The 27,997-nt window shown below is 36.1% G+C and overlaps 1 protein-coding gene across 3 annotated transcripts in view; it reads left to right on the forward strand.

The window, feature by feature from the left end:
• The window catches only part of NAALADL2 (N-acetylated alpha-linked acidic dipeptidase like 2), a 1,286,203-nt gene that overhangs the window by 572,797 nt on the left and 685,409 nt on the right, over window positions 1–27,997 (forward strand). For all 3 annotated transcript variants that reach the window (XM_044251814.1, XM_044251815.1, XM_044251812.1), the window contains one exon: window positions 8,018–8,519. In XM_044251814.1, the coding sequence (XP_044107749.1) occupies window positions 8,026–8,519 (494 nt within the window). In that variant the 5' untranslated portion in view covers window positions 8,018–8,025. The remainder of the gene's footprint in view (window positions 1–8,017; window positions 8,520–27,997) is intronic.

Here is a 27,997-nt window from a genome sequence, read left to right on the forward strand (position 1 = left end):
TGCTGAGCAAGGAGCCCAACAGGGGTCTCAATCCCAGGACCTAGAGATTGATCGTGACTTGAGCAGAAGGCAGATGCTTAACCAACTGAGCCACCTACGTGCACCTCATTTTAGTCAATTTAAATTAATTCTTCTGCTTGCCAAATTTTGCCTGAACTGAATGATATCATTCTAGTATTGAAAAGCCTTATCATAAATACAGGAACTCCGATGAGCCCAACTTACCATTCAGTTAGTGTGTTGCACAAATTGCAGGTGCACACAGGTACCGAAAGAATGGCTGGCCCACTCCGGGAGCTGGCAGGTGGTCATACATATGCAAGCGATGTAAAACAAATTTACACAAACCTGCTGGATTTCATAAAATAATTTTCCTTCAAATGGTTTTGACTGCATTTTTAAATTTATAGCTCATTAATTTGGTGTCCTATAAGCATACTTTTTACATGTCATTTAGTGATCAGGTAACTCAGACCTCAGAGTAAAGTTTTAGCTTGATACTCTCCAGCTTGATTATCTGCTCTGCCCAAGTTTAGCGTATTATTACCCATTTAAGAGTAGGTTTTGACTCTTCTTCTTCCTAAAAATAAAACACAGATAATTTCCCTTTACTTTATATATACTCTTTATTCAATTAGTGAAGCATGAACAACAAATAATTATTGTCATTCCTTTTATGCAGTTGACACACAAAATTACAATTAAATAAGGAATTCTTAATGCATTTACAGATGCTACAGCAATTGCCAGGGCCACTTCTCAAAGCCAGATAGAAAAAAAAAAAAATCTCATTATACTAAAAAATTAAGTCAACAAACAGAGTCTTCTGAATTACTGTTTTTTATAGTTTTATCTTTGGCCCTGCTCTCAAGTTGAGACCATTAAAGCTTTCAACAACAAATATTTACTCCACAAACATGGGCTTTGTTTATACAAATGAGGTTCATACTGAAAAATTTATGTCAAATGTTTTTAGCCTATAAGGAATGTTCTTAAACTTAAATGTAAAAAAATTCCTCTGGGCGCTCATATAGTTCACTGGCACAGCATCTAAAGTAATACTGCATGGAGGTGCATAATGAATGCCTTTTGATGATGCACTGACATTTCTAAGAAATGCCTTTGCCTCGAATCAATCTGCTCAAACCAGCAAATGATTTGACATTCAAAGCTTCAGGAAACACTATACGAACATTTTTTTTCCATTGTACAATAAAGATTCAATCATAGAACTGTCATAGGAAATTGAGATTCTGCCTTATGTTTTAAAGTTAATCTGCCAGAGTCATTTATTTATTTTGCTTATAAAATAACTTCTACAAGTAGGAAAACTCTTGTATGTGTTTCTAATGCTAATAAGATCTACCCAATCTCTTATATTGTTTGAGTTAAAAACACTGTTAGTATCATCTGAGCCATTACATGAAGTCAGTCACCTGGGACAAACAAGGTTTTCTACAACAAACATACATAACTCATGTTTATGACTAATTATCACTAATTCCTGAAACACTTAAACCAAACTCTTTAATGTTAGAGAAGAACTTTGGTGTTCTTTTTGTAAACAGACTAAAAAGAAATTTTGTAATAACAAAATATAGAAGTGGCGGTTGTAAGTGAAATATAATCATAACTTCTATATAAATATTAACCACATTTCTCTCTTATCTGAGCCATAGCTAATAATTAGAAGACTTCCCATTCTCAAAAATGCTTGAGTCCACTGCTCAATTTCTCATTACCTCTAGGGTCTTGTTACTGAAACTTATGGCCTCTGGAAATAATTTAATTTAACTAAGTCTGTACTTTAGAGTTGTAAGCTCCAAATTCTTCTATTCTCTTCAACTTATGTGTCTAGAGTAGCCCTTTATTAGTGGATCACTTACCTTGTGTTAGATCTTGTTCTAAGCACCTTTAATAATTTATCTCATTTATTCATAGTAATGCTAAAGATACAGTGCTGTTATTTCCATCTTAAAAATGTGGAATTTAAGCATAAAGATACTAAGTAACTGGTCTAAATTTCATAGCAGAGCTAGGATATGAATCAAGTAGTTTGCTTATACAGTATACTAATTTAGAGATTGAAAAGCAAAGCATTTGCATAATAAATTTCATCATTGTGATTGCTGAGCAAGAAAATAATAGTGCTGTGACCATATTTCTAAGTGGCATTAGTAACATATAACTTTTAAATGAAATTTCTATTTAACATGTATTTATCATCTGAAATATTTGCCAGCCATTCGTTTTGTTAGGCTAGATCTGCAGCAGTCAGAGACTGTATGTTACGTATTGAAATTTCTGCCTGTTTTGTATTCATCTTTTATTTCTATATAATTTATTTAATTTCAGCCAGTGAAAATGTGTGAAAGGAAGCATTCAGAAGTAACAATTTATTTTTAAACTAATCATATGCTCAGTAAGAATACAAATTCATTTTTTATTGATCTAAGCCTGTCATAACCTAGAAAAAAATACCTTTTAGTTCAACTTGTATCTGCTTTCTCTTTTGTATAAGATGATAAGTATATATAAAAGATGAATGTTTTAGTATATTGAATTTTTAAAAACAATTTAGCCTTTGGTGTGGGCCTGGGTGGGAAAGGATCTCACCTAAGTGAAGAAGGGATGTTGACAACATGGAAAATACACTCTCCTTTTCACAAAAATTGGATTTTATAAAAAAGGCTAAGTGGAATAATACAGAATGTAAGGGTGCTACAGATATTTCTGTTTAAAGAAATGTAACAAGCTTCTATGACCTGGTCTACACCTTAAGTAAGTATGGTTGACCCTTGTAGAACTCTGGTTTGAACTGCACCAGTCCCGTTATACATGGGTTTCCCCCCTCCCCCCCAAATACAGTGTAGTACTGAAAATGTATCTTCTCTTCCTTGAGATTTTCTTTCTTTCTTTCTTTCTTTTAAAGATTTTATTTGTTTATTTGACAGAGAGAGACAGAGAAGGAACAGAAGCAGGGGGAGTAGGAAAGGGAGAAGCAGGCTTCCCACCAAGCAGGGAGCCCAATGCAGGGCTCAATCTCAGGACCCTAGGATGGTGACCTGAGCTGAAGGCAGACGCTTAATGACTAAGCCCCCCAGGTACCCCCCTTCCCTTGGGATTTTCTTAAGGATACTTTCTTTTCTCTGGCTTACTTTAAGAATACAGTATATCCTACATCTAACATACAAAATATGCATTCCTTGACTGTTATTGGTAAGAATTCTAGACAACAGTCAGTTATTGGTTAAATTTGGAGGGGGTCAAAATTTGTACATGGATTTTCAGCTGTTTGTGAGGTTGGCACCTCTAACCCCACATTGTTCAAGGGTCAACTATGTATCTCTTTTAGAGAAAGAGTCATGTGGCAGATTCTAAAATCTACTATATGTAGTTTTTTAAATTATTCAAATAGACCTAGGTGTAAAATAATATGACAGTATAAATTAAGTGAATATCAGTAATAGAAAATATATGAAGTTTGAATAGCCTAATTATATGATCATATCTAAGACATGCTGATTTTGCTGAAAATTTCTTTTTATAATATATCTTTTCTATTATAGTTGAGAATTTGAAGTTCTGGTAAAAACACTGTTATATTTTCTACTTACCTCAGAGAATAGTTTATTTTATTTTACTTATTTTTATAGATTTATTTATCTTAGAGAGAGAGTGTGTGAGTGTGCACACTGGTGGGGAGGAGAGAATGAGAGTGGGGGAGAGAAGCAGACATCCTGTTGAACATGGAGCTGACTCCGGGGTTCCCAGGTTTTGATGTGGGGAGTGATCTCACAACCTTGAGTTCATGACCTGAGTGGAAATCAAGAGTCAACACTAAGCCACCCAGGTGCCCAGAGCATAGCTATTTTAAGGAAAGCTGCATTCTCTGTAGTGTGGATAAAATAATTTGTGCTGACTCGAAATTGAATAATGGTACTTTCATTCAGTAGTTCAGTATTTGGGCTTATTTTTGAGGCATTTATTTTAGAAAAAAGTGAAACAGAACTCTCAAGGCAGGGATTTATATGTATTTTTGCAAAAAAGCTATACTATATTCCTCAAAGCAAGGTAGTTTTAAGGATAAATGGTTTTCTAAATTTATATAAAATACATACATATATATATAATATAGAACATGTATATAATATATATGTAACTTGTTTTCCCATATAAATGGTTAAAATGCTTCATTGTTTATGTTCTCACATACTTATTTCCTTGGATGTTTTCCTGAAATACTGTGGAAGTTGTTTCATCAAATGGCTCCATTTACCTTTGACCCAGTTACTGTTCTCCTAGAAGAGAGAATTGAGGGTAAATTTATAAATGTGTAATGGGTTCAGAAGCAGTAGTAAAGGTGTCAGGCAGATCCCCAGCATGGTGAGGACTTCATATCTGTATCTGCATTACATTCTAATTGATGGCTCTGTCTGATGTTTGAAAAGCGTTAAATTGCTGATGTACGTGTGATGAAATGCCTATTGTCAGGCTAGAAATGAAAACTCTGCCTCATCACTGCAGTTGGTTTTTAAATGATTTGTGGAGAAATGACTTTGAATGTTTGTATTAGAGGTCATAATTAGAGATCTCGTGTTTCCGTAGTAACTCCTGTGTGCCAAGTCTTCCTTGAGCGTAAACCATGGTCTACAGTTTAATTTTTCAAACAACCTTTAAAGACAGAGACTCTGATTCATTAAAATGAAAAGCAGGAGAAGTCTAAGAAACCACTTTGGGACAGTATCTAAATAAATTAATCAATAATGCATAAAGTGAACACTTAAAGAAGTAAACATCACAATACCATGGCCAGATAGCTGGGATTTATTGATGGTTAAGCTAAATAAGAAAAAAATTGACTACTGTACAGAATTGCAGTATTTTATAATATATGTTAAAATAGGTTGAATTGTGGGGTATTTAATATTACATTACTGCCAACTTATTAATCTCATATTTTTATAAAACCACAAATCGTTTAAAGAAAAATGTACCCAAACATCACTTTTCTTAGTCTAAAGAATAATTCACCTCTGGATCTCAGTTTCCTCTTCTGCTTTAGGAATTTTCCTCTTATGTGTATGGATTTTAGCAAGTCTTTATTTCTGCTACTTTCAAATTTTTCCTATCCTCCAGTATTTTCTTTTACCATTAAAAAAAAAATTAACCAAGTGTGATTTGGAGCCTTCCTCTACCATTTAATAAATTATCACTTGAAGTAGATGAATAACTATTACTAAATCCAATTATTACTCTCTTTTTCTGCCTGTCTTGGTATGACCGAATATTCAAAGGTTGTGCTTCCTTGAATCATTTTGGAAACTAGGCTAAGCTAAAGGGAAGGAGGTAGGCTCAATGGGAGACGGCCTGAAAAATCATTCCAGAGGCTATTATGACATATAGTATCAAATAAACACCTCATGATAACAATTGGTGTGTCATGCAGTGTTTTTCTCTTTTGTCTCTACATATAGACTAAATGTAAACAACTAAATCACAACTAGCATATATATGTATGAATGTCCATGGTGAATATCATAAACCTACCCCTCTCCATGATGTCTTACAGACCCATATAATTTCTTCTGCATTACTAAATTCATTTTTTCCAACAATCCTGCCTAATCCCCTCTCCTCTAATACTATATTCCTTCTAAATATAGCCTATGCAACACTCGTATGTTTTAGATGCACCATCTTAATCTAATGAAAACATTATGAAGTTTATATTATTACCATGCCCATTTCATAGATGAAGACCATAGGTTGCACAGAAGCTAAGCCTTTTGCCCAAAGTCACGCTTTCCTAGCTTTTTTCTCTGAATCTCTGGCCCATGCGTTCCTTCTTTGTATATAGTCTGCTGGTAGTTCTGGATTTTTTAAAATGCCCATGCTCTATTCATTCTCATTCCTCTGTGTGTTTGTAAATTTTCCCCTTCCTGATTGTCATCCTTTTACCCACCCTGGCCATCCCTAGTTCACTCTTCCTCTTTTGCCAGAAGTATCTCAGAGATCACTTTCTTGGGGAACATTTTCCCATAGTCTATGCTACAGCCAGTCACCCCTGAGTCTCCCTGGCACTGGGCATTTTTTATTTAACATATAAGTTCGTTCATGCATTTATCTCTTATTGAATAGTTCTTTACTTGAGGACTAAGGACCCATTTATATTTGTTTTCATTGCCTATCCCAAAACCTGTCATGCATTACTTCTTGTTATTGAGTCAACTCTGGGTAAGAATGAATCCTAGATTATGAGGTAGCAGAAGAGATATCTAGACAGAATTATAATTTTTATTTTTTAAGATGAATATTTAATTATGTTTGAATTCTCTGAAAAGTTCAGAACGTTTTAATTAACATGGACCTATGCAAACCCAGATTAGGGCTGTATATACCCATGATTCCGTGCGTGATGCCACTCCCTTTCATGAAGTCCCTGTTTGTATCTTTTTATTAGAGTTTATTTAACCACTGGTCCTAAGGCAGTTAGATAATCAGTTGTCTGTTGAGCTCTGTTCTTCACCCACCACAGTGGGACGCATAGAAAAACCATAAAACATAGCGAGGGACCTTAGAATCCAGCTGGGATGACAAATCTAATACACAGAAAATTTAAGTATAAATACTCCTAATCTGTAGCCATAATACACCAGTGGGTTACTGAATACAGACTAAAGACCACTTGTAGTTAATTAGCCCAGTTAGCTTAATACCACTCTGCAGGATATAACAAACTGTCATCCAAAACTGTGTAGGGGAGAAAATCTCCATCTGCCATTCCTCTAGCAAGGTTATGAAATCAAGCTCTCCTAGCTGGCATAAGGCTTCCCTTTTTGGATGGATGCCATCACAGACTTTGATTTAAAGTTCAGTGATCCAGGCCAATTCATGTCACTAGGTTCACAGAACATTTGGTCTTCTGTGGTAGCCTTAAAGTTTCCAGTCCTTTTGATAACTCATGACGAGGTAACCATACCATATTTTGCTTCTTGTATTTCAATAGTGTTCCTATCCATTGAGTTTTTATTTCTGTTCTACCCTGAATATCTTTTTAAATATAGCTCTCATAATATAAATCATCCCAGAGTCTGTTTTTTTTCTTCTTTCACTTACTAAACCACAGCTTTATTGCTTCTGCCCTTAGTTTTCCTTAAAAGTGATTTTGACAATGTGTAAGCTTAAATTTTGCCTTCATTATAATATATTATCCTCAGTGCACTTGTACTGACTTTTTTTATTCTCCTGAGCTTCAAAGGAATGATTGTGTGTATGTCAATCTTATGTTTTCTCATAGTTTCTCCAAGGATCTTCTACTTTATGCTACTTTTATTTTTTTTTTTTGTCTTTTCTTCCTATTGTAAACATCAACAGTAAAGCAGAAGATTAAATAATTAATGAATATATGGTTTTTCTATAGGGACAATATATTTCTCCTGATTATAATCACTAAAATTTTATGGGTATCTAATTTGGATTGCTGCTTTCTTTTGTTTTCACCATGGTGATTTTCATTATTATTTGTTTTGTCAACCTTAAAAGTAAACAGTCAATTATTTTATCTGCAAATGGTTTTTTTCTGGAATAGCAGAGGAATTGCAATTCAGGACCTGCAAACTTTGGCAAACCATAGGAAAGTTTGGAGATCAGTGGAGAGAACTGTTGCTTTATTGAGTAAAAGAAGGACGGGAGGGCTGCTTTGAATGAAAAGTCTATTGAAGCAAAGTGAGAGTTCAGTGGTGATGGGTTCTGGTTGGCTGAGTTATTGTATTTTCTTACTTGCTAGGCTTGTTGCCCAACAGAGAGAAAATTTTTCTTTCTCCTGCTGGCGTAATAAAGTAAGCTTCTTTGAGTTAGGAATGCAAGGTATGTCTCTTTCTGTTGGGATGTGTCATTGGCTGAGGGCAAGGTATGAGATCTCCCCCTTCTGATCTCCCCACTCCAATTTAAATGAGTCTCCTTTATTTTATTTTACAGCTTATTTTAAGAAAACATGCTTCCCTTATTTTTACAGGTAAAAAGATGGCCTATCAGAAGGTGAATGCAGATCAAAGAGCACCAGGGCATTCACAGTACTTAGACAATGATGACCTTCAAGCCACTGCCCTAGACTTAGAATGGGACATGGAAAAGGAACTGGAGGAGCCTGGTTTTGACCAGTTCCAACTAGATAGTGCTGAGAATCAGAACCTGGAGAATCCAGAGACTGCAGATCTCAATCTTGATTCCATTCAACCGGCAACTTCACCCAAAGGAAGGTTTCAGAGACTTCAGGAAGAGTCTGACTATGTTACCCGTTATACAAGATCTGCACCAAAGAGCAACCCCTGCAACTTTTGCCGCCTTTTAAAAGTACTTTGCACAGCCATCATTTTATTTATTTTTGGGATTTTGATAGGCTATTATGCACATAAAAAATGTCCTTCAAATGCTACATCTTCAGCAACGCTTGATCTTCAGTTATACCAAGAGATTCTCGAGACAATCCAAGCAGAAGATATTAAGAAGTCTTTCAGGTAAGTGGAGAAGAAATGGATGTTGGTGCGATGCATTTCCTGGGAAAGATATCTCACAGGGAGTATTGAGTTTATGATTTTTCCATGGTTTAAGATTAGTCCAGCAAGCTGAGCAACAAAGCTTACCAACATACCCTTCACAGAGAGGGTGCACATTTCAGATTTATGATACTATAATATGAATTTATGATGCTGTTTTATTAATTGATTATAAGAACTACAACTACTGTGTAGACTAAAATATTCCAGGCATTGCATATTATCCCTCTTGGGAAGCCCAGGTAGGCCAAATTGAGATGCAAAGACAGCTGGATATATGTGTAATAAAAACTAGGGCATTAGCCATATGAATGAAAATTTTAATGACACCAGAACGAAATAAACCTCATTTATGAGCTGAAGTAACTGTCTCTTATGGTTAAGAGCTAAGATAAACACGGATAGTATTTGGTTTCCTGCATCCTTGGGCTTCTCAGTGAGCACTTTTTTTTTTTTTTTTTTTTTAAACATCGGGTTCTCTCTAGGGTCTCTCTAGGGTAAGTTTGTACATGACCTCTCTAGCCAGAATGTGTTGATTTTTAAGTTAAATGATCAGAAAATATTCTTTAACTGGCATTAATTCTGAGTTCTTGGGAAAAGTTTCACTATTGCCATATGACTAGTGGGTAACTTGAAACTTGTTGCATTGCAAAGGTTATCTTGAAACTTTGGTGAGTTGTTACATTTTTAATGAAATGAAGAATTGGAAAACAGCTTTCCCGTGTATTTTCCATATGTGCCAAGAAAGGACAGTCCTAAGTGAATCATGGACATAGAGGCGTGAGAGGGATACTGCTTCCCCAGGATAGTCTTCCTGTATTACATGCACTCATTACTGCCAAGGTGTTGGCATATGTGCATTTTTAGGGATCTTCTAGGGAACATAGCCACTGAAAATGTATCATTGAATCTATGTGCTGGAATGTCATTTGTATTGATGTTGGTGAGTTATTATTTTCTTCCTAAAGATCACATCTGAATGACTAATGGCAATTTGTTTGCTGTATCCTTCTGTGTCTGCTATTCATTGTTGCATAAACAGGTAATATGCAGATAAGACTTTCCATGATATTTCCCTATGTAAAATTGTTTATATAGAATTGAACTGAGAGCTATCCCATTATCTTATAAAGAGTAATTGTAACAGTCATGATCTAACAAACAACAGAAAACTCTCTGAATATTTAAAGCAGAGGGCACTGAAAGGAGAGAAATTACTCCATCAAAGATAAAAATCTGAGAGGGCAGTCAGGACAGTGAGGCAGCTCAAAGAAAAGAAGCCATTACTAAGCCTAGGCTGAAGAGACAAAGGGACTGGGGTAACTTGGTGGAAGCTGGAAATTTCTATATATACAATTGCGGTGGTGAAGATATAGCTTCAGCTACTGAAGGCAAAGAGAAAGTAAGAAGTACCACAGCTTCTCCATTTCTGCTGTTCTATAGCATCCTACTGGTTGTCCCACTGGCTGACCCCAGCAGGGATACTGCGGACTCAGAGCCTGGGACACTCTCTCTGAAGGGGTCAGCTCCCTGGAACAAGGGGAGGGGGAGAAGGGGTCTATAAGCCTTTTGTGTACTAACCAGCCTACATATTTATTTTCTTTCTCTTGCTTTCTTTGCCTTATTTTGTCCCCCAGCATTGCAGACAACTTCAAAAACTGATTTATGTCCTTTCTGCAAACAGGCAGCTGATTCTAAAATTTTAAATATGTAATTAAATAAAAATAATCATTCATTTCCTCAGAATAGAAGTTGCGTGACAGTAAGGCATATTTTCTCCTTTTAAACTTAAAAACCAAATATATATATATATATATATATATGAGCTGAAGTATATATATATATATAAATATTTCAAGAAGTTGCGTGACAGTAAGGCATATTTTCTCCTTTTAAACTTAAAAACCAAATATATATATATATATATATGAGCTGAAGTATATATATATATATATAAATATTTCAAAGCTAGCTACAAAAATATAACCACTAGCAATTATATTACCAGGCAGTGTTCAGTGGTTGGATACATTCACAACTGCACTCCATCAGATAGCTGCATATTTTTCTTTATGGAGATAAGAGATTTTTCTTTAATCAATATTTTGGTACAAATATGTTTACAGCAACTTTCTCCAAATAGCATATTCCCATCCCAAAACTACCTTTTCCCTAATAGTCATGCTAACAACATGCCTTATCACAAGTACTTGCATTTATTAAGTTACCTCAGCATTAACTCTGTATGTCACAGGTTCCTTCCTACTACTACTTTTCACCAATTTATGATCAGATTGGCAGACTGTTTTTTGTGCATCCATTGCTCTCTCTCTTCTTTACTGGTTTCCCATCTCTGCTCATGCTCGAGGACTATGTCAGTTCTTTCCAAACATCCAAAAATTGTGCAATGTGAAAGATACTCTTTTTATAATAGATTATATTGCAGACTCCATGAGGGAGTGAATCAAATTTGCTCAGCCCTATAATAGATTCCTATTGTAGAGCAGACATTAAATAAGTATTTTTCTAAGGGAAGAAATAAATGCCTGAATAAGTGAGAAATAGATCTGTATTTAATTGATCAATTATATTATGTACTTTGAAAATCACTTGACTTACCATTTGTATTTTTCATATTATACTCAAAACATTATTAATATAATACCTACTTATATTATAAAATATATTTATGTTATATATAGTTACTCAGAGGATATGCTGTTTTCTGATTTTTTAAAAATGACAACTCATATCAAAAACTATAAAAATGTTAAAGTACACTGTTGACATCTCAGTTAAAGCTGAGGCTTGAAGACAATTGGTACTGTGTTTCTGATTAGGACCAGCATGCAGAACTTGGGGCTAGGGAGGGTAACATAGTTCTCTGAGATGATCACCCGGTTTTACCCTATAAAAGGTTGGAGAAGCTAAGAAATAGAAAAGTGGATACAGAAGACTTTTTTTTTTCTTTTCTTTCTTTTTTTTTTTTTTTTTAATTTTTTTGAGAGAGAGATGCTAGTGGTGTTAAGTCCCATTTATTTTCAAGGAGGAAGCTTCAAGTCCAGTGAAAAAGGGTTAAATATGACTACTTGGAAGAACTTGATAGCTGCCTCACAGAGTGCCGGCGTCCTACCTAAGAAATCTCGGTAAAAAGATAGACTGGTTAGTTGCTGATAGAAGCACTGGGTGTGGTGAAAAAATAATGAATAATGTTTTCCTTAAAATAAATAAATTGGGGAAAAAAATTTTTAAATGTTAAAAAAAAAAAAGTACAAAAGAAGAGGTTTTGGGTGGTCTATGGCAAAGTTTGCTTCTATGGACTCTATCCAGGCAAACAGACAGACAGAAAATATGAATGTGAATGAATAGGAGGGAGAGAATCACTAAGATTGTGCCTCCACCCGCCATTCATATGTTCTGATCCTGATCATCAATATGATGATAATAGGAGATGGGACCTCTGGGAGGTGTTTAGGTCATGAACATATATTTCTCACAAATAAGACTAGTGATCTTATAAAAGGAGGCCCCACAGACCTCCCTAGTTCTTCTACCATGTGAGGACACAGTGAGGAGGTATTCTTTATGAACCAGGAAGAGGGACCTCACCAGCCACTAATCTGCTAGTGCTATCTATGATCTTAGACTTCCCAGTCTCCAGAGCTATCAGAAATGTTTATAAGCTAACCATTCTGTGGTATTTTGTCACAGAAGCCCAAATGGACTAGGGACTGGGGAGATGGGAGATGTGGAAGAGGGGCTATCTTACAGATATTTTCCAATAAAGCTTCCTGGGTGGCTAAAAAGAACTCGTCAGGCAGAGCTAGAAGTATGGGGCTGTGGAATGAGTAAGTATCAGAGCTGGAGGAGAATATATTACCCACATCAAAGGATGGTGAGAAGTCCCCAGGAGTGGGACAAATGGATCTTCAAAGAACCCACAAGGCAGACACAAGAGGAAAGGCCAGGTGACAATTCTAGCTAGATTCAGAAGGTACCATGCCATACATGAGGTATCTGTCAGATGAGAACCTTTTGCTCCCTCTTTACCTATTCTCACTTGCCTCAGCCCTGAAGTTATAGACACACAAAGCAAAGAAGCTGACTGCTCTCCTTTCTTTGACTTCAGGGCTTCCACTTTAAAGATGGTCAAAAGTGGGAACAAGTTCAAAATTCTGACTACTAAATGACAATGAACATTTTAATTACCCACTAGAGGAACTCAAGTCACATAATAGTCACCAGGATTAATGGAGTTTTGTTTTGTTTTATTCTAGGAATAAGAAAAAAAAACAACAACAAAAAACTAGCCCCAATGAATAAATGTAAATGGAAGAGAAGAAAAGTACTTTATGATTCCATTCCCTGAGTTAAAAGTTATCTAATGTAGAGGATACACATGGGTTATTTTTATGTTCAGTATTATAGAAAAGTACATATTTGAATGATCATAGAGAATCATTGACAGACATATTGACTGTATATTCTAATTTAAGAACCTAATTACCCCCTAATAAAGCCCACATAATACATTAACTTAAGCCAAGTACTTGGTATATTGGCCAAATAAAAGAAAACCAATCAGTTTAATTACACTTGATCCTGTTTGTAGACATGCTCAAGATTAGCATAGGAATATGAAGACCATATTAGTGCATGTGTAAATGTATGTGTGTATATATTAATCTTCTGATTCTCTCAGTCCCTTCTGTCTATGTGTAACTTGTTGCTATTTGAAAAAAATGCCTGGGTGCCTGGGTGGCTCAGTTGGTTGAGTGATGGCCTTCGGCTCAGGTCATGACCCTGGAGCCCCAAGATTGAGTCCTGCATTGGGCTCCCTGCTCAGCTCTGCTTCTCTCTCTGACCCTCCCCACTGTCATGCTGTCTCTCTCATTCTCTGTCTGTCTCAAATAAATAAATAAAACCTTAAAAAAAAAAAAAAGAAAAAAAATACCTTAACTTTTTACATTATTGGTTTATCTCTTCCACAGAGCTTCTGTGTAAGCAAAGGGCTGTATTCAGATATATAGCAGATACATTCTGATAAGTCAGACTCAAAATAGGCCGTTGAAAGTTGTTTCATTCTATGCTTTTGGTGTGTTGGAATAGTAACCACTTAGATGATGCCAGTTTATTGTAAGCATCACAAGAGAAGGTTAGGCCCATCCAATGATCTGTGAATAGGAATTATTCACTTGATCAGGTCTTATTAATATAGACTCAGGATCTAGTCCGTTCCAGGGACCTCAATAGCCATACTCCTCTGATTTTCACTGAAGTGTTGAAGCACCAAAGTAACTTAGCTCCATTTCCATCTTTACCACTTTTTGTTTGCTTTATTTTTTTTTTCTTCTCACAGACCAGCTGCTCTATCCCCCAGTATATGATTCTACTGTTCCTATTCCCCAGAATGAAATGTTATTTTGAGGACCAAAGGCATCTGTGGCCCTGCATCAAGTCTTTATCCTTGGTCTACTCAACTTTGGCCAGCTGAGGTGCTGGTCACCTTGTATAAAACCCGTTAACCTAGAGCTGTTGAGAGAGAACTTTAACTCAGAAGAAGCTTCAGTGTGGCAGGTCTAATGTTTTATGTATATTATATAATGAAGTCACTAAGCCTTTATCACATATTTATCATACGTATTGTCGAATGAATGACCTCTCTGTGTGTGTATGTGTTAAAGATCATAAGCACATTGCTGAGTAAAAGATGTTAACTTCAAACTTTAGTTACCAAATATAATACTATAATAATAAAACATTTGAAATGGATGAACTAAAGAAGTTTAGTATATTTTTGAATTCAGGAATGTGTTGACTTTTGACAGCTATAGAAGCTGTGAAATGGTGAGAAAGAAAACATGTGCTGTATCTTAATTATGCCTAACATGGCATTTTTTTTTGTTCTTTTTTAAACAGAAAGAACATTATTGTTTTTCTTACTTACAAGTAAAATATGTAGAGAAAATTAGAATTAATAAAAAGCCACCCATATTCCTATCCCCCTCTTTCATCATTTTCTTTCTTTTCCAATCAATAACCACAATTGTATTATAATACATATATGCCTTTCATATCTACTTTAGAATTTTTTTAACCTACAATATATTTAGAACCATTTTGAATGCCAATAAAATAGATTTAAATCATTATATTAAAATGCTGCTGGTATTCTATTATACAGATGTCATAAATTTATTGAACCTGTTTCTTATAAATGAACACTTAGGTTGCTTTTACAAACATTCTCTTTTTTTAAATTTAATTTAATTTAATTTTTGGTGTTCCAAAATTCATTGTTTATGCACCACACCCAGTGCTCCATGCAATATGTGCCCTCCTTAATACCCACCACTAGAGTCACCCAACCCCCCATCCCTCTCCCCTCCAAAACCCTGTTTGTTTCTCAGAGTCCACAGTTTCTCATGGTTTGCCTCCTCCTCCAATTTCCCCCAACTCATGTCTTCTTTCCTTCTCCCAATGTCCTCTGTGTTATTCCTTATGCTCCACAAGTAAGTGAAACCCTATGAAAATTGACTCTTTCTGCCTGACTTATTTCACTCAACATAATCTTGTACATATGTCTTTGCTTCTTTAATTATTCTTTTCTGATAGATTCCTGGAAACAAATCACAGATTCAGGGAGTTGAAATTTGTTTAGTTATTGGCTTTGTCTTGCCAAATTGCTTTTCAGAGCTGCCAAGCATCCAGTCCTTTATTTGTTTTGATAGGCCAAAAATAATGTTGACAAACTTTTTATATCTTAATTGACCATTTGCATTTCTTTTTGCATGTATGAACTACTTTTTTAAGAATTTTCCCCATGGGGGTGCCTGGGTGGCTCAGTGGGTTAAGCCACTGCCTTCAGCTCAGGTCGTGATCCCAGGGTCCTGGGATCGAGTCCTGCATCAGGCTCTCTGCTCAGCAGGGAGCCTGCTTCTTCCTCTCTCTCTCCCTGCCTCTCTGCCTACTTGTGATCTCTCTCTGTCAAATAAATAAATAAATTCTTTAAAAAAAGTAGAATTTCCCCCATGGTCTTTATAGGTTCTTTCCATGGCCTTTACAAATTGAGAAACTTAAAATATTATAAGAGCAAAATAGTCTGTTACTTTATGTATGGTATCCCATCTTTCTGGATTTTATTTAGTAGACACATTCATTAACAAAATAAAATGAACAATAAGCTGTCTGGTTTTATCTACTTTTAAATGTCTGCATTATCTGGACGAGGCAATATTTTTCATCACTGTCTGGGTTGGTAAAAGCAATTAAGTATGAATTACGTTATGCTGGGAAATGATCTTTGCAAACATAATGAAAACACCACATTTTTTTTTAGTTGGTAATAAACTCTTAAAAGTGTAGGAAATGTAAACTTTCTTCTGCCATATCTTGATGAACAAGACCTTATCTGAAAGCCTAGGTAGCATTCAATATTGTTTCATATACTGCATATTTTATTAATTACTTGATATACGAAGTTGAAATGGATTCTCAAATCTAGTTTTCTCTTTCTGAAATGTACTTTTAAAATTTATCTATTGCTTTGCTGCTTCTCCTCCTCCCTTCCCCCTTTTCTTTTCTTCTTTCACCTCTTCCTGTTCATTCAGTGCCTTTTGGTGACAATAGTTTATTTAATTAGTAATACCTATAATTTGAGTGATATCTTTCATAGTACCAATTAAACTTTGCCATAGACATTATTTGGTTATGTTACGTGGCTTTAATGTCATTGAACTAAAGGAGTAGTGAATTTGCTGCTTACATACTGCTATTTTCTGTTATATGCCCCTTCTGTGTCTATGATACCCATAATCCTCTTTTTCATTGTGCCTAGACCTTGCCTCAGAGTCCTCCTAAAACCAACGTTCTGGGCAGCCTGTATTAATTGATCAGAGGCGCATATAAAGATTTGCCATTCTTGTCCTATGTTATCCCTATACGGGATCACATCATAAGAACTAGTTCATTTAAATTGTATGAATGAATTTCTCCTGGAAAGGGAAAGTTCATACTCTTTTCAGGCCAGCTAAGTGCAGCAAGAACCCTAGACTTATAGCTACCCTATACTTCTAAGGAGTCTAAAATTTTAGCCTGCTTGTTAGCATCCACTATATTCCTTTAGGTAGCATAGACATTTTCACAATATTTATTCTTCCAATCCAGGAGCATGGAACATTTTTCCATTTCTTTGTGTCTTCCTCAATTTCTTTCATGAGTACTTTATAGTTTTCTGAGTATAGATTCTTAGCCTCTTTGGTTAGGTTTATTCCTAGGTATCTTATGGTTTGGGGTGCAATTGTAAATGGGATTGACTCCTTAATTTCTCTTTCTTCTGTCTTGTTGTTGGTGTAGAGAAATGCAACTGATTTCTGTGCATTGATCTTATATCCTGACACTTTACTGAATTCCTGTATAAGTTCTAGCAGTTTTGGAGTGGAGTCTTTTGGGTTTTCCACATAGAGTATCATATCATCTGCGAAGAGTGATAATTTGACTTCTTCTTTGCCGATTTGGATGCCTTTAATTTCCTTTTGTTGTCTGATTGCTGAGGCTAGGACTTCTAGTACTATGTTGAATAGCAGTGGTGATAATGGACATCCCTGCCGTGTTCCTGACCTTAGTGGAAAAGCTTTCAGTTTTTCTCCATTGAGAATGATATTTGCAGTGGGTTTTTCATAGATGGCTTTGATGATATTGAGGTATGTGCCCTCTAGCCCTACACTTTGAAGGGTTTTGATCAGGAAGGGATGCTGTACTTTGTCAAATGCTTTTTCAGCATCTATTGAGAGTATCATATGGTTCTTGTTCTTTCTTTTATTGATGTGTTGTATCACATTGACTGCTTTGCGGATGTTGAACCAACCTTGCAGCCCTGGGATAAATCCCACTTGGTCGTGGTGAATAATCCTTTTAATGTACTGTTGAATCCTATTGGCTACTATATTCTGATGATGCCTTCTTATTCTAAGCTGATCACCTGAAGGGAGAAAAATCTCTATTCAAGATATGTAGAAATGAAATCCATTATTCTCTCTTCCACCTAAATTGTTGTCCACCTACCTTTGTTTACCATCCCTTGACCTAAGCCAGTAAACAGTAGTGCTGCTTCTCTGTCCCATTCTTTTAATCCAGAGACCAGGTTTGTTTACTTTTTATAATATCATTGTCTCGCCTGTGCTCATAGTGTGTCTTCATCCTGTCATCCTTTCCTTTCCACATCTATCACCCATGATTTATCTCTTCCTTTGGTTTAAGAGTGTCATAGTTCTTTTATCAAAGAATATATGATTGATCTGGTTTCCTGTTCAACAAAGCTGACAACTACACATTCTCTTCAGTCTTATATGAAGGAAGCAGTGTAGTCCTTGACTAAAGAAAAGCTGTCTGTGGAGTTCATGGAGGCCCGTAGACCATTCATGGTTTTCAGAGCATTAGAAGACCCCTTTAGGGGCTCCCTTCTGGGTGGCTCTGTTATTAAGTGTCTGCCTTCAGCTCAGGTCATGATCCCAGGGTCCTGGGATCAAGCCACCCAGCGGGCTCACTGTTTCGCAGGAAGCTTGCTTCTCCCTCTCCCATTCCCCCTGCTTGTGTTCCCTCTCTTGCTGTGTCTCTCTCTGTCAAAAAGATAAATAAAATCTGAAAAAAAAAAAAAACTCATTTAAATTCATGATTTTTCTTTCTTCTGATGCTACGGGACTTTCACTTTTGCGGCTCTGCTTTTGTACAAATGCAAGGCTTGATGATGGTGATGCAGTCAGCAAGTGTTCTCCTCTAGTCTCCAGATGCACTTTCCAGCCATCTGTCTGTCCTTCTCTGTTATGTATTCTTTTTTGGTCTCTGTCTTCCCTACCTTTTTTATTTTTTTGTTCCTTGCCAATTTCAGTATTAGAATGAGAGCAGAAAGATTGGGAGAAATGAAAAAGGCAATATAGAAACTGGCACTTTAATTGGCGAAAAAAATGTAAATGTATAACAAAGGTACAAGTAATTAAATTTATGCAAATAATAACAGAATGAATTTAACAGTAATAGAGTGACAGTTCCTAAAGGAAGTAATTAGCTATTCTATCATTGATCTCTCCAGATAACAAATGTACATTGTCTTAAATATAAACACAAAAAAGAATACATAGTATAAGATTTACTTAATTATGCATAGTATTTTATTGCTGTGGAGTTTGGATAAAGGAACTGCTTCACTCAGAGTTGCTCAGTGTTACCCAGAATGACATCTATTCTCTTAATGGACTGGATGAACAGACCAATGAAAGCTATGCTCTTCACATTCTTTAGGCATTTGACCAGAGCAAGAGCAGCATGTCCCATAGGATGAGTCAGGGTTATTGACAGTGGCTTTTGTCTGTGGTGACTTTACCAATCCTGACCTGTTCAAATACTAGGCATCCTTCGAGGTCTGGCTCATGTTCGTTTCGATCTCCTACCAATTGAGTTCTCTCTCTCCTAGTAACTTGCAGAGTTTCTTTCTTTTTTTTTTTTTTTTTTTTTCTTTTTGTTTGCATGAAACACTTCTGCTTTGCAGTGGAGAAAGAACTATATAAGTCTGGCAGAGTACTTGAGTCATAGTATGCAAAAACTCAGTAAATCTTTACTGTGGAGAGAATGAACCCAGAATATCTAGACCTTGATAAAGTCTTCACTTGCATATGGTTTCTTTTCTTTTCTCTCTCTCTCTCTTTCTCTCTCTCTCTTTTTTTTTTTTTTTAGAAAAAGTAATGTGTGTTTCTGGTTATGTATCTAAATTACTGGAATTTGAAATTAAAATCATATCTGTGACTTTAGAAATACAATGTAATGTGTATATATATAATGTATATATAATATAGTATGACATACACACACACACACAAATGACTTTGGTTTCTAAGCATATTTTATCTACATTGTCATTGTCTACATTGTCATAGTCTGTGCTAATATTTTTATTGTTATGATAGAGGATTTTCTTTTCCCTTATGTAAATATATGCTGAATATCTACTATATTGCAGGCGTCGGGCCAGTCAATTTACATTTCTTAATGATACTCTGTTTAATGTAGAGAATATTCTTTGCCATCAAAAAGAAGTGAAAGTAAAAATTTCACAAAAAGGTAATTTCTGTGAGTGCAGGTTTTATGGTGGTACAAAGTAGATCCCCTTACAAGTCTTTTTATGCTCTACCAAGAAGAGGTTATCTTAGTCTAGGTCCAGTTCTGCCAGAATACTTGTTTTCTTCCTGCTTTGCTGCTTTCTTGCCCTCTCTGTCCTGTCCCTCCTCCCTCCCCTTCCTTGCCCCACTTTCCCTTCCAGGCACACAGAATTTTTTTTTTTTTAATCCTCAAAGATACATACTAAGATTGGGTTACTTAACTTTCTAGTAAACACCTATCCTTTTCTTAGCCTTTTTTCCTGAATCTCCTGAATCTATCTGATGTAAAACACCAGGACTATGTTAAATTGTTAAGAATCAAAATGCTGATATTTTAGTTTTTCAAATTTGACTTTTGTTGTATTCTTAGTAGGAGGAATATATTTTACATTATGAAAAGACTCTTTTGCAATGACTATGCTCTATGGTCAATGAAATATTTCCATCAAATATATCAAGGTCATCTGTGCTTACTGCCTGCCTATCCTGAAAATGGTTTAACCTTAAGACTTGTCACATATTTCTTCAATCTTTCCTGCATCGGCTATAATATGCTTTTTCATCCGTTCACTTCTTGATCTTATTCATTCCAAAAAGGGAACAAGATCAGTCAGATGTAGTACAAGGGAAAAACAAACCTTTTTCTCTGAGGATAAAGTATGTCAGTTTCCTGTGGATTCACTTGACTTCCCGACACTCTAGCGACAGAAAAGTTGGTAATGATCGCATTTAGTAGAGTGAAGTATAAGTTAAACACAGAAGGGCTGGGAACTGATTACATACTTCTCTCTTTCATGTTCCTTTTTAATGTCAATGAAATCAAGATTCAAATGGTGGACATGGCCCTTTGAGATATGCAATTTGAAAATCTCAATCTGTGCTACAAAAATTAAGCAAAATGCTCGAAAATTGTGGATAAAAGTATCAATTCTATAATCTCATCAGGGTGGTTACAGGGGGAATTTAAATGAAAATATATTTGAAAATAGATGATATGCATATTTTCCAAATCAAATTAAGTACTTTATTACAGTCACTTAAAAAATTTTCAAATAGATGTTTCTAGGTGATAGGAAAGAAAGTTGTCTAGCAATTCACATACCTAAAAAGGGGTAATGAAAACTTCTTCTTCATTGCTTCTATCCTGAGAAACCATCACAGAATGGATAGATAAGTTTATTTTCCAAATTTTAAATGGTTATAACCACAGTGTAATTGTTAATTTTATGTGTCAGCGTGGCTAGGCCACAGTGCACAGATGTTTGATCAAACATTGTTCTAGATATTTCTGCAGAAGGTTTTTTTCCTTTTTTTTTTCCTTTTTAAGATTTTACTTACTTTTCAGAGAGAGAGAGAGCACATGCAGGGGGAGCTGCAGGCAGAGGGAGAAGCAGGCTCCCCATTAAGCAGGGAGCCTGATGCAGAACTCCAACCCATGACCCTGGGATCAGGACCTGACCCAAAGGCAGGCATTTAAGTGACTGAGCCACCCAGGCTTCCCTGCAAAAAGCTATTTTTTAAATGAAATTAACATTTAAATCAGTAGACTCTAAGAAGAGCAGATTACCTTCATTATTGTAATTAATGGGTGAGTCTCGTCCAATCAGTTGAAGGCCTTAATAGAAAAAGACCAGAGGTTTCAGCAAGAGGAGGGAATTCTACTAGCAAATTGCCTTTGAACTTGAATTGCAGCTCTTTCTTGGGACTCCAGCATTCTGGTCTGCACATGAATTTTGGATTTCTCAAGTGTCTACAGTTGTATAAGCCAGTTCCTTAAAATAATGTCTCTCTCTGTATGTATGTATGTATGTACATCTTGTTGGTTTTCTTTCTGTGGAGAATCCTAAGTAGTAGTAATACGGATTTAGGGAGCTTAAATAAACCAATACAATCTGGCTGTTTTGTTTTGTTTTGTTTTTTTTCATAGAATAATTTAGTTAGCATTTAGGGTTAAACTGAACAATATGGAAAATTGGTACTAGTATGAAAAAAAATAGTGCCCATCATTACCTTTATTTCATTAATAAATTTCAGATCTTATTTTTAATGTAATAAACAGTGTTAAACTTATAGAAGGATAAAAGCTGAAATTATATTCTATATGTGTAACAGACATTTCAAACATTTTATTAAAGATTTTAATTTTATCTAGTTTGTGGCATCAAAATATAGTCAACTTGCCTAGCAAAAATGCACTTTCCAAATTTTATAAAGTGTCATTCTTATCTGGGGGGAAAAAGGCATTCAGCTTCCCTTCCTTTCATTATAACTGGAGCAAATATATTAAATTTTATATGCCTGATTTGGGAAATCAGTTTCTGTCTTCAATAACTGATTGTGTGTTATAGCTGGGTCCTTTACAAATGAAGTGCACTTCTATTGCTTAAAAATTGCTTTCCTGTGCAACATGATGTAGTAATGAATTAAATCCAAATGAGCCTTATATTCACAATGTCATAATATGTAACTTGTCCCCTGTGGAACTTTTTTATTATCTAATACAAGACAAGCTAATGTCTTCCCCTCATGGCTCACTTCTCAGAAGGCTATGCAGCTTTCAGTATTAGAAATAAAGAAAGAAAACTATGATTTGAGATCAAATTACCTTTTTATAAACTCTCTAAATCACAGAGAGCACCTTAACATGTCCCAAAATATGCAAATCAAATTCTGATAGAACAAGAAACAAAAGGAGTAGTTCCAGTTCCATGGAGTACATTTCTATCTGTGAGAGAAAAATGAAACTGAACATTTTTCTTTGAACAGAACTGTGTGCAGGTGGTTTTTACCTTCAATAAAAATAAAATAAGTGTGGGCGTTTTCTCTCTATTTCTTCACTTGGTTTCATCATATTAACTATTCTGTAGGGAACAACTTGTAAGATCAGCTTGTACCAATATTGTAGTTCAAGCTGCTACATAGATTCAAAAGCTCTAATTTATTAGCCTGATAATTTTTGTAATTCGACGAAATGTCAGATATTCCCTTATTACAGCTGCCTTAGGTGTGTCTCAGTGGCATACTGGAATTTGACTGAGTATTTCAAAATGTATCTTACTATTTCATATAGGCAAAAAGCAGAGGGAGAAAAGTGTTTATTTTAGTCCAGTGGAACAGTCAAGATAAATTTTATCAGGTTTTCATAGGCTGCTACTTCTTGTGGTTTAGTGTGTTTTTTTGTTTTGCTTTGTTTTGTTTTGTTTTTTTCACTTGGCTGAGGCCCTAGCCGATTTTTCTGCATCTTGCTCTGTGAACCTTCACTGGATCTGAATCAGTTGCTGCTGGCATAACACATGGTCAAGATGGAGCCTTCCTTTCTTATTTTAAGTAGAGAAACTGTATTTCTATAAGATGGCTCTCTCCTGGTTTTAATTGTTGAATTACATTTTAGTCAAATAATTAAAACCATACATGATTATAAGCACATTCTATAGAAAATTATTAGAGAGTTCAGGGCAATATCAAAACCATGCACTGTTACATAGAAAAGAGACATCTCAACTTTTAAACTGAAGGGTTGTATTGTTCTTAATCAAATTTATATTCCATTTTAAAAATACTGCCTTAGCCTACAATCACAAGACTTAGTCATTGTGCCTTTTACCATGTAAACTATAGTGACACAAAGCTACACGTGTAGTTAAGTAGATAGGGATGGAGGGAGAGAGAGAGAGAGATTGACTTTAACCTGAAATGATCAGTTCAATTTCAAATGGACATTTACTGGGTTCCTGAAGGATTGATTAATCCCTCTGCTCCTCTAGCCCAGGCTGCCTATGGAACTGCCGCCTTGCTTAGTTGTTTGGCGGAGCCTGCCCCTTCTCCGTGCTCTGAGGACTGCCATAGAGCTCTTCTTCCTACTAGTTTATGTGCTTTTTGTTGCTACCTTGGCAAACAACAACCAAAACAAACACACACATACACACAAAGGGAGTAATAAAAAAAAAGAAACAAACCCACTTCTTAGGAGTGAGTTCAGCAGGGAGCAACAGGTAGGAGGGGATGGTGAGCTTTGACCATTCTTGAATTTCTGTTCATTTGCAGTATTCAACATGGAATTTAACTTGCAAGTAAGAAACCCTGTGCTTCATAATTTAAAAAAAAAAAAAAATGAAAGAAAGGAAAAAAAAAGAAAGAAACCCTGTGCTTCATGGCTGCTTCATTTTAAAATTACTGAATATTGAATCACTTACTTAAAGTTCCACTTTACTTTTCAAAATAGCCTCATTTCTGAAGATTGCCTCGTATCTCCTAGTTTGTTTTTTCTTGTTTGTTTTTGTTGTTGGCTTCATAAATTTCATATTACACACAGAACTGGTATGGTATAAGTAGTAAGAGAAACATCTTTCTTATAACTCAGTCTGAAATAACCATCCTAAGGATGATATGTTAATCTTGGACTCTTGCGTTCTTAGTTCTTGTTTAAACAGTGGCAATCTTTTGAAAGAATTGCTGTTTGCTAATTATATGCAATTATGGTCTGACACTCAGTAGTGCATGTTAACTTTTTTAAAAGACTGAAGGCAGTATCAGTGAATAGAGCTGCTTTACAGATTTAAAAGTTAAACAAAAAAATTTTTTTAAACATCTACTTATAGTGCCATTTCATTCTGTAATGGATAGGGACATAAGATTGGAAGGTGCTCTGCAGTAGCCTTTTTCATTTACCCTTTTGGCAGGAAAAGTGGAGAAGTTGAGACCACAGGATTTGAGGAGGCTTAAGGCAGTTCTAAGAAAGTAGTACCTGATTGGCAATCACAATGGTAGAGAAGATAGTGATTGCTACCACTGATTCCAGAAATAACTTTTTTTACCCCCCCACCCCACCCCCCAGTGCTGGGAATAGGGAAAAATTGAGTGACAGAAAATACGGATAATAAGCATTGCTACCATGTTCTATAAACAGGGAAAAGAAACTGGGCATTGTGAGAAATGTCACTTGGAAAATGATTTGCTGATTGGCTGGAGAAAAAAAAAAAGGAAGCTGTGAAAATGACATAGGATAATTAAAAAAATTAGGAAAGCTAGACAACAGTTCGGGGTTGAGAGAAACAAGATAAACAATCAAGATGAATTGTTTTCTTTCTGCCTGGTGATTTAAGAGTGGGCTTCTGGATTGGAAACCTGGGTTAGAAAGTAGTCAATAAAGGCAATACTATCGTGAGAATCTAGTCTGGAAAATTCTTATAAGGGAAGAAAAGGTGCTACAGCATAAGCTAATGGGAGAAGGAGTCAACGATAGTCCAGTAGAGAAATGGCTATGTAGCTCTTCAGATCTGAGAGGTCTTTTTCCCATATTTTGTGAAGGGTTCCCATATTTTGTGCAGTGTTCAAGCCCTGGGGAGAAGGGCATGATTTGCTGGGTAATATTGATCCAGCCAGAATCCAAATCTTGGAAGCAAAATAAACACATGGAGATGAATCCAGAGAGAGCTGCAAAACTTAGCAAAAAACCAAGCACATTCTAGGTCTCACCTGACCTTGCAAAGGTCCCCAGGACACCTAAACTGCATACTCAGTGTTTGATATAGCAGTCACGTGGTAATTTTCTGTGGATTAAAATATTTAATACAGCTTTGTCATAGGAGTGTTTATGCCTAGTGCTTCTGAAACACAGTGCAGGAAAATAGGAATTTGCCACTAAAGCTATTGTTGACATCAATATCAACTCAGGTACTGTGCTAGTGATCTAGGTATCACCCGATGATTCCTTTTTCGGCAGCTGCAAGGGTAAGTTTGAGAAAGTTAAATAATAAGGACATGGTTTCTGACTGCTCTTGCATTGGTTTCATCCTGAAGCTATCCTCACACCTCCACTGTGGTTCACAAATCACTTTAACACAGGTGACTTCCTGCAACACTGGAAGCTTTTTCTAGACAACTGGGGAAACACAAATTAGCATCATTCCACACGTATCACTATTTCCTGCAGTGCCAATACTGCATTTCTCTAATGGGCGCATCTTGTTCTTTTTAAGATTTAAGTCAAGGGAATTTATATCACAGCAACTCAAACAAATTTGAGATGACATGAAATCAGTCTGGTTGGGATCAAATCCCTGCTCCACTCCATCCAGCTGTATGATCCCGAACAATTTCTTCAACTTATGATGACACAGTTTCCTAATTTATAAAATGTAGGTAATAATAGTCCTATCTTCATATAAAGGCATAAAAAGTACTTAGAACATAGCATGTGAGAAACAATATTATCTGCTATTTATTATTGTGACTGTTATTTTTGTTAGTGAAAGGTCTTTAACCATCCCCCAGTGGCAGTTTCTCACTGACCACCCTCCTTCATAGGCTGCTTTCCTGGAATGTGGCCCAGCCCAGGTCTGTTCCCTTTCTCCCCTGTCTTCCTCTCTCTATTCCCCCAAGTGCATGTTGCTACTTTTTTTTTTTTTTTTCTGGTTGTCTTCCAGGGGATGGCTTTAGTCCCGCTTTCCATATTTAAGTATTTTCCTTTTTTTTTTCTTTTTAAAATATTTTATTTATTTATTTGACACAGAGAGAGAGAGAGAGAGAGAGAGAGAGAGATCACAAGCAGGCAGAGAGACAGGCAGAGAGCCTGAGATCATGACCTGAACTAAAGGCAGAGGCTTAACCCACTGAGCCACCCAGGCACCCCTAAGTATTTTCCTAAAAAAAGTTCTCTCTCTGAGAATTTTGATGTCAGCCAAAATAATACTTATATTTTGTACCAAATGCATGGTCATATCTATAAAGCGAATTTTTGCACTTTACAAATACATTTAATTATCTTAGGTCTCCACTCATACTGAGGAAAAATTAAATCTCCTTAGTGAAAGTTGCACTCCATTATTTTGACACAATGCAGCAGGAAACCGATAAGAAGCAGAAGTCCATTCTCATTTTTTTTAAAGTTTTATTTATTTATTTGTCAGAGAGAAAGATAGAACATGAGCTCACAAGAAGGGAGAGCTACAGGAAGAGGGAAAAGCAGGCTCCCCACTGACCAAGGAGCCCAGTGGGGGACTCAGTCCCAGGATCCTGGGATCATGACCTGAGCCAAAGGCAGACGCTTAACTGACCGAGCCACCCAGGCATTCCAGAAGTCCCTTCTTAAATTGTACCGTAAAGTCTTGAGAAGTAAGTTAGGAGAATTTCATAGAAGTCTTTGGAGCACAGTGGATGGGTAGAAGTTAGTTCTGAAACAATAAGAAATTATCAATAGGTTTTGGGTGGGAGAATTACAAGACCAGATGTGTCTTCTGAGAAGATCACTCTCCAGAAGGATAGATTAGAGACAGGGAGAGACTGAAAACAGGAAGGGCAGTGCAGAGATGGTGTGAAGTCACAGCTGTGACTTTCACAGGAGGCATTTACTGCCATCAGGTGTGCAGTCAGTGACGTATGTGTCAGTGGAACATTAGCGGAGAAGTGCACACACAAAGACAAATGCTGAAACAAGGGGCATAATATACAAAACTGATTTTGTATCTACTTCCCAATTTTGATTAAAATTCTCAGGCTTTGGAACTACATGTGGGTATCAGTTCTTCTTGCCTAGAATCTGTTAATATCTGTGGAAAGTCTGAGATTTTACTGAGCTACCAAGCTAACAAGTTAGTCTGTCATAATTTCATGGACACTTGCAGAGAGTCCTGAATAAAAGATGGAAGATAGTTTATTACAGCATAGCAAGCAACATAAGCGTTGTGTTTGCATGAATTCTTTGAGCCCCACTTCCCACAGGGTGATGAAAAGAGGGTGACTGGACACCTGAACTTGTAGTAGTCATGTTATAGAAGAAGAACTCTGAACTTAGGGATTCTCAATCTTTTTTTCCCCTAAGATTTATTTACTTGTTTGAGGGGTGGGGGGAAGAGGAAAAGGGAGAGAGAGCCTTAAGCAGACTCCATGCTGAGTGCGGAGCTCACATGAGGCTCGATCTTACAACCCTGAGATCTTGACCTGAGCCGAAACCAAGAGTCAGACCCTTAACTGACTGTGCCACCCAAATGCTCCAGGATCCTAAATCTTTCATACTGGATGGTAACTGTTCTCGAGGGAGACAATATATTCATTTTTTCTCCAGGTCTATAAACATGCCTGGCCTTTTCTATGGAGGGGATACTATCTATATCTTCCAGGGCTGTGTGCTACATGCATATCCTTGGAAAGATTGTTTTGAGTAAAGCCAGTCTCATGGGATGTGCCAAAATATGAGAGAACATCTCATGTAGAGTCAAGTTTCATCTTTGGCTCATATTTGTCAGGACTTAGTAAATTACACTTCAATATATTAAATACCTGCTTCCCACA

Source organism: Neovison vison, chromosome 6 (assembly GCF_020171115.1).
Source record: "Neovison vison isolate M4711 chromosome 6, ASM_NN_V1, whole genome shotgun sequence".
In the NCBI taxonomy this organism is placed as follows: domain Eukaryota; kingdom Metazoa; phylum Chordata; class Mammalia; order Carnivora; family Mustelidae; genus Neogale; species Neogale vison.